The sequence below is a fragment of the Nanorana parkeri genome, unplaced genomic scaffold (genome assembly GCF_000935625.1).
Source record: "Nanorana parkeri isolate BGI_ZX_2015 unplaced genomic scaffold, ASM93562v1 scaffold215, whole genome shotgun sequence".
Classification (NCBI taxonomy): domain Eukaryota; kingdom Metazoa; phylum Chordata; class Amphibia; order Anura; family Dicroglossidae; genus Nanorana; species Nanorana parkeri.
The window spans coordinates 727,220-744,585 of record NW_017306483.1 but is presented as its reverse complement, the minus strand read 5'-3'; the positions used below and the strand labels follow the sequence as shown (position 1 = coordinate 744,585).

General features: G+C 44.9%; 1 protein-coding gene across 1 annotated transcript; it reads left to right on the top strand.

Annotated features, from left to right (window-relative positions):
* The first annotated feature begins 6,871 nt into the window (after positions 1–6,871).
* On the top strand, positions 6,872–16,839 carry LOC108786530 (steroid 21-hydroxylase). Its single transcript, XM_018555846.1, has 10 exons — positions 6,872–7,121; positions 7,918–8,007; positions 8,573–8,727; positions 9,984–10,079; positions 10,595–10,705; positions 11,664–11,750; positions 11,837–12,046; positions 13,281–13,450; positions 15,421–15,524; positions 16,536–16,839. The coding sequence occupies exons 1-10, from the start codon at positions 6,887–6,889 to the stop codon at positions 16,805–16,807; spliced, it is 1,530 nt and encodes a 509-aa protein (XP_018411348.1). The 5' UTR covers positions 6,872–6,886; the 3' UTR covers positions 16,808–16,839.
* Positions 16,840–17,366: the final 527 nt, after the last annotated feature.

The following is a 17,366-nucleotide window of genomic DNA, read 5'->3' as shown; positions in this document are numbered from 1 at the left end:
TACCTCAAGGGCCTCAAAAGTCTCCCACTTTTTACATTTGAATTTTAAAGGTTAAAGAGTAGGTTTTTTTTTCTACTTTAGCAGATCAGAAAACCACATTTGCCTCCCAGTAAAGGCCTTTTAAACAACCTTGCCCTTTCTTATTGACCATAACCTTTACCCAGCCGGGGAGGGTCCTGAACTCTGAAGCAATACAACACTGAACTCAGGAATTATACCCGTGCAAGACATATGTGCAGCAGGCCAATTATTTGTGTCTATAGCTGTCTACAGTCTCTGGCCACCTTTTTATAGTACTAAAGGTTTTCAGTGGCTGGGCAGGCTTGGATTGGTCTCGACCTACAGAACTTTCAAACTGTGGGCTGTTGCCCCGACTTGAGCCATTGCTGAAGGGGACTTCACTCACAACACATGTGTGGATCATTCCATTGCACTCAGTCAGGGATCAGTTTTAGTTTTCCTATTTTTTATAGAATGATTCTGACTATTTTAATGAAGGCTTTTATATGAAATATTTCCATATTGGGAGCTTGTGTTTGTTGCACAGTTATATGTGGAATGGATTATATGTTATGGCTATATGTGTTGGATTTGTAGCCCTGGTTCTGCTTGTTTCCTGAAGTTTTTACTGCGATTACTGTTTTATATTTTGTAAAATTGAAAATAAAACTTTAAAAAAATATATATATTCTCATGATTTTAAATGATATATGTGTCACTTTAATCCTTGGCTCTTCATCAGTGATGGTGTTAAAGGGATTGTCATTGTAAGGTCCACTTCCCCAAAATGTGTTCCTGCTTCTCCAATAAGCCAGGATTAAATACCAGGGGGGGGCTAGCATGTGACTTCCTGCCAGGATGCAGTCCACAGGCCTGAGCAGCTAGTTGCCAGTCCCAGACACTGTCAGCTGAGGTTGAAGATCACATTATTTTTTTACACAGAGTGTGACTCTCACGTCCAGTGGAATGGCAGGGGAGAACAACAAAGGGGGATAAAGTGATACTAAACTCAGGAATTCAATCTTAAAAATACATTCAAGTACCTCAGCTATTAACAAAAATGTATCTTATTTGTGTATCACTCGGCTGTAGATCCTCCAATCATCTCTGAATTGGTGCTGACACTGTCCTTCCTTCTGGAGGGTGGCTACTATTGTTCCCCATGGTCGCTGTGTGTGTTGTAAAGTAGTCACCGCTCCAAGCTCACTCCTGTAATGGACTACAATCTCATGTTTAGTTTATCAATATGTATTGAGATTGTAGTCCATCACAGGAGTGATTTTGGAGGGGTGACTACTTTACAACACACACAGGGACCATGGGGAACAATAGTAGCCACCCTCCAGAAGGAAGGACAGTGTCAGCACCAATTCAGAGATGATTGGAGGATCTACAGCCGAGTGATACACAAATAAGATACATTTTTGTTAATAGCTGAGGTACTTGAATGTATTTTTAAGGTTTAATTCCTGGGTTTAGTGTCACTTTGTGAGTTCAGTTGAGGACTTGCAGGAGATTCTCGCTTGATCCTTAATCACGGGTTAAAACAGCACGCACACATTTGTGTTTTGTTGCCCGTACAAGGTGGGCTCAATATAACTGCTGCAGCTTCAAATGATTATTTTGTAGAGATGCAAGAATCCAGGGAACTGAGAATAATCCGTTTTAACACAGGCGAGGACTTGCTACAAGTGTGTGGGGGTGGGAAGGTTGGAGTTCAGCTTTAGCCTTATGGTTTAACTACAGGAGAATTGGGTATTGCCAAACAACCAAATCTATAGGATAGCCCAGGTTAACCCCTCCCACTACTTGCATGCCTCAGTTTATTGCAAGGTCCTAGGATGATGCACATCTTTTCTTCCGCTCTGCTGTGGAAAAAGACTGCTCTCCACATCGCTGCTAGAGTTTGACTCTTTGATTTGCAGCTATCCAGTGTGGCCTGTTTCCCACCATTTTTCTCCAAGGAAGGGGTTAATGCTGTGGGACTTTGCACTGACATCAGTTGGGTGGAGTGCTATGTGCTCTGCTCCCTTTGTCCCAGTATACAGTGTCAAGGGTGTGGTTGGTTACTCTGCACTTTCTCCGGAGGTCTTTACTACAGTCATACTAGATTTTATGGCCCAAATCACAGTTATTTGATGACCCTGACCACAAAAGCCACAAACTTGCTCCTGCACCTTCCACTGCAGATTTTCTGATTTCACCCACAGCTTTAGTGGCTTCTGAACCATCAGCTGCAGAGACTGACTCTGAATAGCTTAAAGTTGGCGATAATCTATATGAGTATCTGCAGATTTTCTATGGTCAGATGGGAAAAGTGCAACAGATTCCTCCAGCTACGCTAAACTGTGTGGATGGAGGAATCTCCCACTGGGCCAAGCTTCAGTATCTTGCTAGTTGGCTCCGCTGGCTGTCAAAATACCTGAACAATCTGATTGGATGCAGGCATTGTTCAGGTGTTGTGAGAGCCAGTGGGACCGACTAGCAAGATACTGAAGCTTGGCCCAGCGGGAGATTTCTCCATCCACACAGTTTAGCGTAGATGGAGGAATCTGTGGCACTTTTTCCATCTGACCACAGAAAATCTGCACACATAACCTTGTACCCGTTTGAGGAGGTTTTTCTACAAAAGTGGTAAACTGCAACTGTGGATCCATCTGTGTCCCACCTTAAAGTACCCACCAAACTGATGGAGGATGCATGTGACAAAGTCTTTGTTGACTGGTTGCCACTGCTAAGGTTGATGCCCTGTTTACAGAAGGTGTGGAGCAAATGGCTGAAGCTTTATTGTTCAGTTGTGACATTCCCCTGGAAGTTTCCCATTTCATCTCTCGCATGGGTCTTCTGTCAATACACATGCATAGAACACTTTGGACTGGTGAACCTGCATGTAAGGAGAATTTTTATCCAAATGACCTTCGAGGGACATCTCTTCTGACTAACTCTTGATGCCATTATCAAGGATGCTACTGGTGGCAAGAGCATTGATCTTAGTGGAAGAAGCCTCAGGCACAGACTGGAAAGTTTCTTCCCCTGCTGGCAGTGTAAAGTCCTATTCGTTATGCCATGTCCAGACCTCCAAAGCTTTGCTCCCAGTCTACACGCAAAGGCTGCTGCTAAAAGTCAACCAAACCTCCAGACATACCTTTCTCTGTATAAAGGTGTGCCCCCTCATCTGTGGAGATATTAACCCTTGAGGAGTCTTGGAGAGCTTTCATCTCAGATGCTTGGGTGTGTTAGGTGGTTTCCACCAATCAAATCTGTATTAAGGCAGGCAATGCCATGGCAGTGGTGTACATCAACCATCAGAGAAGAACTGAAAGTCTTGCCTAGACATGAGTGGTAGAGCAGATCACCCCAGATTTTTCCCTAACACATGCCAGTGTATCCAATTATTCCCTACAGACACCCCTGCATGCTCTACATATAAAAGTTACAAAAAGGAGGTAGGGGCATTCCAAAAAGCACTGGCATCTAATGCTCATATACCCTCAATGCTCTTCAACACCCCCAATTCCCAGGACTCAATGCGGCTATGGAGAGTGTATGTGGAACAGGGGTGGCCTACTACTGGTGCGGCTACACCAGGGTCCCACTGAGATCTGGCCCCCCCCATTAGAGAAGACATGCTGCCCTGGTGAGACCCTCTGCATCTGCCTCTGCTGAGAATGAAATATCAGGAAGCACCCCGGAGCAGAGTGGCAGCACAGAGTGTACTAAATTATTATACTATTCTGAATTGCTGTATAATGCATTGATTAAATTTGTAGTCCTGTATAGCTGATGTCTTTCTGCATTGCTGTATAATGTATTGCTGGGATTTGTAGTCCTCTACAGCTGGTGCTGATCTGCATTGCTGTATGATGTATAGCTGGGATTTGTAGTCCCTCTACAGCTTGGTAAAATCTTGCACCAGGGCCCTTTGTTCTTTAGGTCCGCCACATATGTGGGACATAATGTATGTGTAACCCCTAGGGGGCCCTGTCCCTTATACACCCAGAATTATCTCTGCCACCCTATTAGTTTGTAATTTGAAAGATGGCTATAGTGAAAAAATGAATCAGGAAAATAGACCAAATAGGTAAGGCTTAAAAGAATATGCTAACCCACTTTTTATTTATTATGGGCACTTATATAACACTGGTAATTTAATGATGTTTGTTCACATCAGTCCCTACCTTTAGGAACATACAATCTAAGGTCCCTTTCTAACATGCATACTACGGCCAATTTACCTATCAGCATTTCTTTGGTGTATGTGAGAAAGCTGGAGTACACAGAGAAAACCCACACAAGCCCTGGGAGAACATACAAGTAGTGCTTGCTGGGATTCAAACCAAGTACCCCAGTGCTGCAGGGCAGATGCACTAACCACTAAGCCACTGTGCTGGTATGCTCCAAGCCCCTCAACGCCTTAGTTTAAGTCAGCCTTTCTCAACCATTTTACCCACAGGAACCCTTGAAATAATTTTCACGTCTCAGAGAGCCCCAGCTAAAACGGATTAAACAGGGGTTAGTGGGAAGAATGCCCCCCATATAGACTGCTAGAATGATCATTGGTGTCATTGGACCCAGAACTATGCAGGCACCTTCAGATGGGAGGTCAGTTAGTCACAGCCCAAGGAACCCCTAGAACCGCTGGAGGAACCCTATGGTTCCACAGAACCTCGGTTGAGAATGGCTGACCTAAGTGCTCAAGCATGCCTCAGGGCTTTTGGGGACCTAACTGACCCTGCAGTAGGGCCACACTGAGTGGAAGCCAAATAACCTAATGGTAAGTTTTTGGATTGTGACTGGAAACTGCTCAACCTGGAGGACACTGACACAAACACAGAAACAAAATGTAAAAACTGCATGCAGAACATGTTGTGATGTTGTGTTTGCTAGAATGTACATGCCGTGTATATGTTCTACAAGATATGTATGGGGGGAAAAAAAATGTCATTAGCTATTTCATTCCTCTGTGGTGCTGCTATCTGTTGCCCCATCTCTCCTTGACTTATTTTGGAAATGAAAGTGTTATTGATGGCAAGGCCCTCCTGTCACACTGCTCCCTCATCTATCAGATGGAAAGATATTGTGTGAGAAGGTCAGGGTCCCCTCTTCGCAGTCCGTGCTTTTAAACTAGCGTTGTTTTGTTTCTGAACGAACTATTCACTGGCTGTTTTTGCAGCCGCATCAGTAACTCAATGAGCATATATGCCTGGCACACCTACGTTCATTAAAGGGTCAGTCCACCCTAAACTAATATTTCAGGAAATGGTAAATGCTGGGGAGGTCTGTTGGGGATCCTATTGATAAGGTTTGTATACCTGTTGTGTCCATTAAACAGGACTCCCCTCAACCTTGCCGGATTTAAGCATTTTTTTTTTATTATGGAGAGTGTAACGTGAGGAACACCAAAAGTGTGATGGGGACGCCCAACAACCTCAGATGGACAGGAACAGTCTGGAATTATTGAAGAGAGATCTCACAGTTGGAATATGCAAGAGATGTAAGAAGCCAGGGGCTCACTCAACTTGCCAGGCTCCATCACATTTGGGCGGACTGACACTTTAAATTTACAGTGACTTGTATTTGTATAAAAGATATGGAGAAAAAGAAGGAAGATGGATACTCTTATTAGGGATAGATCAGAGATTAAGAACCCATCAACATAGGATAAATTATCTGTGATTGATTGATGAAAGTTTGTGTTCTTTTAGACAACGGCTCCTTGGATATACCAGATCTAAACCCTAACTGGTTGACATTTGGTTGTCCTAATGCAGTGGTTCTCAACCTGTGTAACCTCAGGACCCACATTTGTCCTCGGTCATTAAGTCGCGACCCAAGTCTGTAATGTCTGCACTGCAATGGAACACACGGCATTAGGGTACCATGCGAATTGTGGGTGGGAGGTGCATTTGGGGTACCATTCAAATGAATGGCAACGCAACACACCTCCCACACCAGAATTCACAGTAGCAGCGATTGCTTGGTACAGTGCGTGAATCGCACAATACTATGAGATTAACGCACTGTACTAGTGTGAACGGTCCCTCAGAAACACTGACAGACACACACAACCACAGACATTCTCTCACACACACACATACACACTCCAAAAATATTTTTATTTTTCTTTATATTTTTTAAGATCCACCCAGTCCCACTACCTTACAAGAACTGGAGTGAATCCTCAGCCTGGGTTCAGTGTGGGCTGCTCTGCTGTGACGTAGCTCCATCCAATTGTGCATTGCTTGTACAGATCTCTTGCGCAACCTGTAGAGGTGGCGGGAGCAAGAATGTGACGTCACTGCGGCCCAGGCACCTCTACAGGACACGCGAGGGAGCTGTAAGCAATGCACATATGGATAGAGCTCCCTCACGGCCATACTCCCATCCCACCTCAAGCTGACCCTCGGTGCCGGGCAGCATATTTGGCATGGCTGCTTGGCGGGAGAACTAAGTGCTGCGCTAGGGGGAGGCAGGGTACCTTCTCACCTACTACAGTGGAAGGCGTGCAGTGACCCACTGAACACGGTGTTGCGACCCATTTTTGGGTCACGACCCACCAATTGAGAACCAAGGGCCTAGAGGGTATCTATGGTCAAAAACTAAAAATAAACCTGTATTTCTATATTGAATTTCCATAAGTTCTATCCCACTCCTAATAACCAGTCATTAAAAGGACATTACAAAGTGAATCGTGTAACTATATTGTTAATCCTTTCATGGTCCTGTAGTCATATGTCTCTCTCTAACTTTGAGCTGTGTTCCATCAGCACTCATCTGTCAGTCATCAAAACTCCTCCCTTTGTTTCTGCAGTTCTCAGTCTTCCCAAGGTTATACCCATCCCTCCTCTACAAATACTCCATCAATCCTCAGTTTCTATTTGTCACTATGGTCCTGTTGCTGCTGCTGCCTCCTCTCCTCCTCCTGATCTGTCTGTACTTAGGATGTTCACCATGGAGAATCCGAGGATCACCTCAGACTCGCAGAAAGTACCCCCCGGGTCCCACTTCTCTACCGTTCCTGGGTAATATGTTTGATCTAGGACGCTCAGATCTACCTCGCCACTTCCTGCAACTTTCCCAGAAATACGGCCCCATTTTCCGACTGAGCTTCTGGGGACAAGGTAGGCATGCAAGGGTTTGTGTAAATCTTGCCAATTATTGCACTTAGTTTGGGATTGAATTTGTAACTTTTGAAGCTTATTCAATTAGTTGGTTAAGTGTAAGAAGTTTTTTTACTGGCCCCATATCAAAGGTTGACCACCGTGCTAGCATTTTTTTGCGGTGCATGTGAGCAGTACTGAGTACAGCCCATAATCCATAGTAAAAAATAGCACATGATGGCTAATGCTGGCTAATACTATGTAACACCTCTACAAGAGTTAAAGGTTTAAATGATAACAGTGTTTTCAGAATACTTAAGCCTAATCCCCCAGCCCTCCTCATGTTATGTATACCCCCTCTAAATCCCTCAGATCAGCCATGCAGTATAGGGCACGGAAAAAAGTATGCGCCTATTATTAACTCATGGCCTCACCAACCTAGAGTGAGCTGGGAGCAACATCTGACCTGGCATAGGCTGCACCTCCAAGTACGGGTTGCTAAAAGATCTCAGGTATGTAGGGGGGGTCGGGGTATATATAACATGCAAAGTGTTGGGAGATATTCATAGGGTTATGTTTTTTTAAATTCAGTTTTCCTTTAAAAAGCATTTTACCATGTGGTGGTTGCATTAGTTTTATTTTTCAGGCTGAGAACATTTTCAGCTTGACCATGTGTTAGGACTGTGTTGGTCAAGGCTGCCCAGCACATCCTAAGACATATGGTGTGAAAGGGCCCTAAACTGCTCAGATAATGGCATCTACATACAGTATCTTTTAATGCACCCTTCGTGACTGTTTTGTTCTTTTCTCTAAACAGATATTGTTGTGTTGAACAGTGCAGAGTTAATCCGCGAAGCTCTCGTCAAGAACTGGGCCGATTTTGCTGGACGACCCAAAAGCTACATTGGTAGGTACATTTATTATATAAGCTTGCTTCTGTCACCTGACTGTTTAGCCAAGCACAGTTCCGGTAAACAAAGACATCTTCAGAAAATAATATTTGGTGGCATGGGGTTCCGGGTAGTGGTATCTAAACCTGACTAACCTCTGTGCCCTTATCAGCTCCACGGTTCTTCAATCTAAAGATCACTTAATGGTAACTTTCAGGGTTTACTCACTTGACACCCTATATCTTCTCTCTAGCCAAATGTCTCTCTCTGGGGAAGTGGCATAACTATAGTTATAGCAGCCCATGTGGCTTCTATGGGAGCCCGAGGATGGGAAAAGGGTACCACTAGGGAGGTTGTCACATTGGGTGGAGAAAGAGAGTGACAACTCGCCTTACCCAGGGCTTCCTCTCTTTTCACCTTGCTGAGGTGCTGAGGAGTGGCAAAATTAATAACTCGGAGCTGCATTGGTCTACAAGTAAACTAAAAATCCCACATGGTCCAGATGTTGGAAGTAGCTGAGCTCCTGGCTGCTGCTGCTGACGCCATACATACAATACACTATGTGTCCTGTCTGTGATTCAGGTGACCTGATATCTTATGGCGGGAAGGATTTGTCGCTGGGGGACTACACCGCCGTCTGGAAGGTACAGAGACGTCTCACGCACCTGGCCCTACAGAAAAGAGTTCGCCGGGGCCTGGACAATCTGCTGGAAGAGGAGGCCAGGATGCTGTGTCAGGTGATGGTTTGTGGCGAGCGAATGCTAGCGCTGTTCTTCAAGTATATTTGCAATTATCTAGGAAGCCTTAGATGGAAGCTGCCACCTTTTGCCATCCAAGTATCTTGGATGATGCTGAACCTCTTCAAGTGATCTTGATGCTTTGGAACAATGAGACAGTCCAGGAGCCAGAATTCTAGTTTATGGCCACTTTTAAAGCCCAACTCCAGCCAGTAATGCTTACTTTGGATCGAGCAGGAGAGGTTTAGGTCATGTTTTTATTGCCAGTTGGGAAGATTTCTACTGAATTCCTGTCAAGACTGTAAGTGATGGGAAATCTCCCCAATGGTGACAAAAGCAAAAATTCATTTTTTGAGATGAAGAGTAAAAACTGACAATATTTTTATTGCGCCTGTGTCTTCCTGTCCTGGTGAAGTCTACACCTCCAGTTTTAGTATGTGTGTCACAGGGACAGGGACAGGGACAGGAAAAAAAATCCCCAACGGGGTCATGGATGAGGGCAAATAATACAAAAGTTCCACAGGAAGGCTGTGCTAGGGGCAAGAAAGCATCAGCCCTATTGGCCACTATTAGAAAGCTATGTTGAGCTGTTGGCCCTGAGTGGAGATACCTCACCACTCAGACATTGATCAGAGCAGGGCCCACATATACTGGCTAAAACTATCTGCTTCCAGTTCGGACCTGAAATCACAGCATCTGGCAGAGGGAAGTCTTCCATCGCCAACTTCCATTTAAGATACCAGGTGACCAAATGCCAAGAACTGAAAGGGATGAGAAGGAAGATGACCGTGCAAGATGTGAAAAAGTACATTACAATAAACCATGTCCTTTAAAGAAGACCCACTTTTTACCATACCCACCAATCAATGAGGGACCATGGCACGCTTTGCATGCTACACTTTTTTATCTTGCAGAAATGACTCACTACGGTGGGGGGCCCTATGGGTGTCTTTGCCCCCCAGCCCTAAGGTTCCCATATCTTTGGTAGCTGGAATACGTAAAGGTGGCTAAGAAGTCCCAGTTGGATAGAAACAGAGTCGAGAAATTATGGTTGGAAATCTCCCTGATGGAGTATGTACGGCTTGAAAGAAGCCAGGGCCCACCAAACCCCACCTAAGAGTGAAATATCCCTTTTGTGTGAACTGAGTTCTTGTGGTAGGAAGACACTATAGAGCGGGGGAAAATATGTTATAGAGCAATGAGTGCGAGTCATAGGCTTGGGATATCAACTGACTGTCATTTTTCTTTGCCTCCAGGACTTCCACCAGCGACATGGGGATCCAGTGGACGTAGCTAAAGAGTTCTCCTTGCGCACGTGTAGGGTGATCGCAGCGTTGACTTTTGGAACAAGTGTAAGTTTAATTTGCAGAGGGTGAACTGCTTCCTTTGCTGGGGACGGGGGAGTGTTAGCCAGTAATGACTCTTGATAGCAGCCCCAAGTAAAAGATAATCATGGGGAAATAGAGGAGTGCCATTAAAAAGGTCAATCTTTCACTGGTGATTGTGTGATCTTTTCTCTTCCTGAAAATACTTTAAAGGAGGCCTCCGCTCTAACTTATCTGTATATAGGCAGCAATGAAGAGGCTTTAAAACATACTAAATATAAGAACATTTAAAGAATCAAATCGTCAATCTTGTATGTGTTCCTGTATGTTCCAGGATTGTGGACCCCATAATATGCAGCTTTGGTAGTAGAAAGTGTTGTCATTTTTCTACAAAGACTTTGACTTGGTACCTGACAACGACTCAACTCAACATTAGTAATAGATAAAAAATAGAATTCTGATGTGTTATAGAAGGTGAATTTTATTTTATGTTACATGCATAGCAGGTGTGACTATTCATTTCTTGCTTTCTTCTCTTTCAGTATGAGCTCTCAGACCCCGCGTTTCAGGAAATCCATAAATGTGTATCTAACATTGTGAAACTATTTGAGGCTCCAGCTGTCAATGTGTTGGACATTGTCCCAATTCTCAGGGTGAGAGATAAATACAGCTATATAAGATAGACATGAACAAGATGCATTTTATGAGTCTGTCCTCCTCCTGCAGGGTGGCACAGACAGAAGAGAGCTATCGGCCTGTCCTGCCTCCTGTAGGGTAACACAGAAAGAAGGGAACCATGAGTCTGTCCTCCTCCTGCAGGGTGACCCAGACAGAAGAGAGCTATCGGTCTGTCCCTCCTCCTGCAGTGTGACACAGACAGAAGGGAGCTATAAGTCTTTTCATACTCCTGCAGGGTGACACAGACAGAAGGGAGCTATGAGTCTGTCATCCTCCTCTAGGGTGACACATACATAAGGGAGCTATGAGTCTGCCCTTCCTCCTGCAGGGTGGCCCAGACAGAAGTCTTTTCATACTCCTGCAGGGTGACACAGACAGAAGGGAGTTTTGAGTCTGTCCCTCCTCCTGCAGGGTGACATAGACAGAAGGGAGCTGTGGGTCTGTCCCTCCTCCTGCAGGGTGACAGACAGAAGGGAGCTATGGGTCTGTCCTCCTCCTGCAGGGTGGCACAGACAGAAGGGAGTTATAAGTCTGTCCTCCTCCTGCAAGGTGACACAGACAGAAGAGAGCTATGAGTCTGTCCCTCCTTCTGCAGGGTGACACAGACAGAAGGGAGCTATGAGTCTGTCATCCTCCTCTAGGGTGACACATACAGAAGGGAGCTATGAGTCTGCCCTTCCTCCTGCAGGGTGGCCCAGACAGAAGGGAGCTATGAGTCGGTCCCTCCTCCTGCAGGGGGACACAGACAGAAGGGAGCTATGAGTCGGTCCCTCCTCCTGCAGGGTGACACAGACAGAAGGGAGCTATGAGTCGGTCCCTGTGCTACAGATAGGAAATAGTTGAATATCTCTTTCTTTTCCTACAGGGTGACTTTGGAAGGCGCTTTCCGGAGAATATGTAAAAAATTTATTTATATTTTTTCCTCCTCATCAGAAACTCCCAAATGGAGCCTTAAACAATCTCTTGCAGGCTGTAGAGACAAGAAACAGCTTTGTGAAGAGTCACATGGAGAAACATAAGGTGTGCAAGGAATATGAATCCTGTACAAGTTTCATCTCCATGTAACAAACTCCACCAATGTGGTAACCTGTCCGTCTCCCCATCAGTGTGATCCCCCCACAGAAGAGTCCCAGGAAGACATTTTGGATGAAATGATCCACTTTCTAAAACAGAAGTGCAAGGTGGATGACGGTGACGCCTCCCAGCTGACAGAAGAACACCTTCACATGGCTTCGGTAGATCTACTCATTGGAGGGACAGAAACCACGGCCTCCATACTTACCTGGACCGTGGCCTTCCTTCTCCATTACCCTGAGGTGAGACCCACAAAATGCAGTCCATGAACTGTTGCTAATTTAGTAGACATATCTTTTATATGAGAGATATCCCATATGAAATCACGCTCATGTCCCCCATTTTCCCACATTGACACAAAAATGTAAAAAGTTCCCCTGTGGAGTTTGTCTATAAGTCCTTCAAATGTTGCTGATGTTGTATTTCTTCCTTTTTATTTAAAGCGGAACTCTAAGCAAACTGCTGCTTCAACCTGTTGTGATTGAGTGGTATCAAATCTTGGTGAAATATTAATTATAGGGTGGTGTCTGAATTATACTTAGATTTAATAGACAGTGTTTTTTCATATGGGGCAAAGATATCCTTAATCCGGGTCTTTCTTGTTTAATTTCTTTTATTTACTGACCTTGAAGTCTTAAAGGTCTTTCAGCATTGTCAATTGTGATTCCATGGTTACTCAAATCTTAGACTTCATTTGCAATGTTTATCTCTTTGAATTTAGTTGGTTAGTACAATAGCTGGTTTCTCAAGGGAATTGTTTGTGTCTTGCTTAATTTGTACACAATAGGCTATTTTGGTTGATTAACTTATCTGTCCAGCACAGACTTCTGGACCCTTGCACAGAAAAGTTTGATTTGGTTTCTGTACAAGTCATAGTTCATCAGTTTTTGTAATTTTATATAGAAATACCCTGACAAACCGATCCCAATCAGAGCTTCACTGTACAGCAGGGGTGCAAGAGGATGATACTTGGTCAAATTCTGGCAAATGGAACGTACGTGGTGGTTGCCTTTGATGCCCAGAGACAGTCAGGTGTTTGACCCGCAGAAAATATACAAACACCATGGTAGAGAGATAACTTATACATGCCGTCACCATGGGGATTAGATATTTTGCAGCTCAAACACTTGACTTTATTGGATTTGCTGGGACAGTCCCGATGATGCCGTGTCCCGGGATCACACTGTCACCCTTATTTGAGTTGCTGCACAAACTCAGTAAAGCATTCATTATGGTGCTGGGGGTCCGCAAGTGGGTGGTCCCTGCAAAAGAGGCGGGGCTTGGATGGGCCACTCTGGTAAGTCGGTGGGGTTTGGGCAGGATCACCCAGTCACTGGACGGGTCTGAAATGGGTTGTAGGTGGGGTAACTGTGTTCGGGGAAACGGCACTGAAATGTTGGTTTGTATCAGTTATACTCCATCCAGCGATGATGCCATTGGTTAGACTTGTGCTGAATGGACTCTCTTCACTTACAGGCTCAGGAGAAAATTCACAAAGAGATCATAGAAGCAGTGGGGCCTGACCGATACCCCGCATACGCAGAGCGTAACAGCTTACCATATCTCAGCGCCACCACCTCAGAGATCCTTAGAATGAGGCCGACGGTTCCCCTTGCAATACCACATTCTGCCACCAGGGACACCAGGTGAGAAATGACAGTGATGTCCTGGCAGGTCGGTAGTTTCCAACCATACTGGGCTTCCTCAAAAAGTTGTGTACTGTTCTCTTTTACCAAATCAAGTAAAAAGTTCTGATTCTGGGGCTGCTGGCATCACATCCAAAATGGTGGCACCCAGCATCAGTTTCAGGGCTTTTGGATGTCTACACAAGAGAGGCTTTTATAGGTAAATCCTATTTAAGTATATCTCTAGGCAAAACCTTTTTCTTTTTTTTGTATAGACTATGGAAGGGTTAAACCCTGTGTCAAGTTTTTATTACCTATCTCTGTCCCCATTGGGGAGATTAATCCCTTAATTTGTATTGTTGACCATTGTTTCCGAGGAAGAAAGTCAGGGAAAATTTTAGAGCTGTCCCCAGAACAATAGGTAAGGGGAAATCTTCCAATGGGGACACCTGTTCTGGGGGCAACAGTAAAAGAGAGGGCTTTCCTTAACTTTAGGTGATTTCCTCTAACTTCCTGTTGCATATCTGTGGCAGGAAGTGAAGGGAAATTTCCCCAGTGGTACACAGACAGCAAAAAATGACCCTGCAGGGGTTTTCCCCTCCCCTGCTCTATACATACACTTTATTCATAACACCTTTATTTTGGCGGTCACAAATTATAGGCAAATGATAGCCCTTCCCCATGCTCCCACATCTTCCTACTGACCCTTTAATTTGCTGGACAGCATCACTGACCAATAGAGTATTGGCAGAGCGAGAGTGCCACAAGAATACAAGTCCAGCATGTTTTTTGTTTTTTTTAAAATAATACAATCTAAAAGTAGAATCCAACATGTCACAACTCCCCCTTCATCAGGGCTTGTCACAACTCCCCCTTCATTAGGGCTTTTATGCCAATATTGATATCCGATCTGGACTGCAGTTGTGTAGAGAGAATGGATTTTAAACTCTTCTTTCCTGTTGTGAGCCTCAACTTGTGCAATCCTTTCTCTCTACACAACTGCAGTCCAATACAGATGTGATTTCAGTACAAGCACACAAGCCCAGATGAAGCCCGATTCAGGGTGCCCCATGAAACATGTTGGATTTCTAATTTTAGTTCATTTTTTATTTTAAAATAAATTTGCTGCACTCAATCAATCGTTGTGGCGCTCTCACTCTTCCAATACTTTAGAGATGCTTCCGGAGACACCTGAGGAGACCCCTGCCAACAGCGCGTTCAGAAAAAAGGCCCCCCAAAAGATTGGACTATCCGTCCTCGTCCACTGAAGAGCTTCCTACAAAACGCATTTAATTGGTGGATCAATAGGGATGGCTCAGGAGGAAGAAGGGAACACACATGACAGGAAATGTTGTGATTTGCTTTTAACTTCAGCTTCCCACATATCTGGATCCAATGATCATTTTCACAAAGGGGTTTCAGTGAAGGTGACCTCCCTCTCTAAATGTGCTCCAAAGCCGTCTCCATGCTCCCTCGCATTGAGGTGGCCAATCAGGAAGCCGGGCACCGAGTCATTACACGCTGCCCGGCTTCCTGATTGGCTGGGAAGCCGGCTCCATGCTCCCTCGCATTGAGGTGGCCAATCAGGAAGCCAGGCACCGAGTCATTACACGCTGTCTGGCTTCATGATTGGCCGAGAAGCCAGCTCCATGCTCCCTCGTCGCATGGAGCCGGCTTCCCGGCCAATCAGGAAGCCGGGCAGCGTGTAATGACGCGCTGCCAGGCTTCCTGATACAGGAAGTATCAGGCTAGGCATCGGAGCATTTGGGCGAGTACGAGTACGCGACCAAATACTCTGCATCGGCACCGATACTAGTATCGGTATCGGTGCATCCCTACTCCCTTCATATTGACCAGATTTATAACAGGCTTACTGAAAACACATCCCATTCGAATTCCCTTTTACACATTAATATACTGTGTGTGTGTCTATATCTAATTTTTATGTATGTCTAATTTTTTTGACTCTAACACCATCTCATTCTGTTCAGTGTGGCAGGTTACACTATTCCCAAAGGGACTACTCTCATTCCGAATATCTTTGCTGCTCATCATGATAAAACCATCTGGGAGAATCCTGAACAGTTTTGCCCCGGTATGTATGCCCGTCACCATTTATTGTTCACACAAACTCAAAAGAGCAAAGGAGAAAATAATAGAGCTGTTCTCTCCATGCTGCCGCCTGGGGGCTGGATGTGGCCCTTTGCTTGCATCTTCCTTGGCACACTATTCCTCCCAATGACACCAATGTGTGGCATAATTTAAAATAATATATATTTTTCCCGTTGACACCAATGATGGGGCACATTTTCCCTACCTGACATTAAAGAGAGGGCACAATGACACCAACAATGTGGCGCTATCCCTCCTACTGACACCAATGATGGGTTACTGTTCCTCCCACTGACAGCAACGACAATGTGGCCCAATTCCTCCCACTAACACCAACAAAGGGACACTATTCCTCCCACTAACACCAACAAAGGGACACTATTCCTCCCACTAACACCAACAAAGGGACACTATTCCTCCCACTAACAACAACAAAGGGACACTATTCCTTTCACTGACACCAACAATGGGGCACCTTTTCTCCCACAGACCCCAATAAAGGGGTATTTATTTGCCTGACACCAACGATGGTGCGCTATCGCTCTCACCACTAACCACAGGCGCCGGGGCATATTATACTTCCACTGACCATTGGGCCTGGGGCATTTACTCCCACTGGTGACAATCTGTCCCCCTTGAACTCTTCAGGACAATTAACTGATCCATTGTTTAGAAAGTTTGGGGACCCCTGCTATTGAGTGACAGCCCTGAGTCTATGGGGGCTGCTGACATTACATCCAAAATGACCAGCAGCCGTGTCAGGACTACACAAGGACAACTTTTACAGGTAAATAACATGCATAAACTACATGAAATGCACACGCATGTATAATCTTATGGAAGATTTATGTTAAAAACAATTGGCCTGGTGACAGGGTCTCCTTAACAAGGGTGACAACACTTTCAAAACATGTGGTTCTGCCAATTCTGTGTCACTGCACCTCCTTCTGTCTTTGTTATTATTCTGATATTCTGTTACCTTTTTTATTTTCAGATCGATTCCTGTCCCATTCAGAAGGCAACCCCACCTCGCGCTCCCTCCTGCCGTTCAGTATGGGCGCTCGGCTCTGTATTGGTGAATCGTTGGCCCGTATGGAGATATTTTATTTCCTCTCTCACCTCCTGAGGGATTTCTCCTTCTCCCCGCCCTCGCCGGGTGTTCTGCCTGACTTCCTGGGAGTCTTCGGTGTCAATTTGAGGTGCCACCCTTTCCTAGTTCGGGCCCTTCCCCGAGAGACCCTCGTCATGCCACCAGATACCTCCTGACTTGATACGAATAAAGATTGACTTTTTGAAGAGTAGCTGTCTCCCCCACTACCAGCCACCATATTAAAAGTTAGGCCAGTGTTCACCCTTCAATTGGCTTCCTGCCATCACCACTGGCTTTGTTTCCAAAATGGCATCTGAAAGTGTTTCAGTATAAACTGATCTTCATGGTTTCTGCTATTTCACAATAATGTGACTTTTTTTGTTTGAAAAATCTTTTTATTCCTTTTACAATATACCAAAACAATACACTAACATAGTGTCGTAACTGTACAGTACAAGTTAAGAGGTACAATTATTCAGGGTGCAGGGTGAGCCAATCCCAAAGGAGAAAATTGAAAGCCATTACACCCCAAATTATTCCCAACACATTCCGGTCAACAATCCTCCCCCCAACACACAGGCGCAGATAATGTCCATATGAGTCCAACATACTCTATCTGAGTAGATATCTATGCAGTATACATATATGAAATATAAATCTGAGCAGCTACCTTTAGGATCAGGACTGAGATTCCCACACTGTGAAGCTCTGTCATGAGCAAGGAGTAGAGGCTAG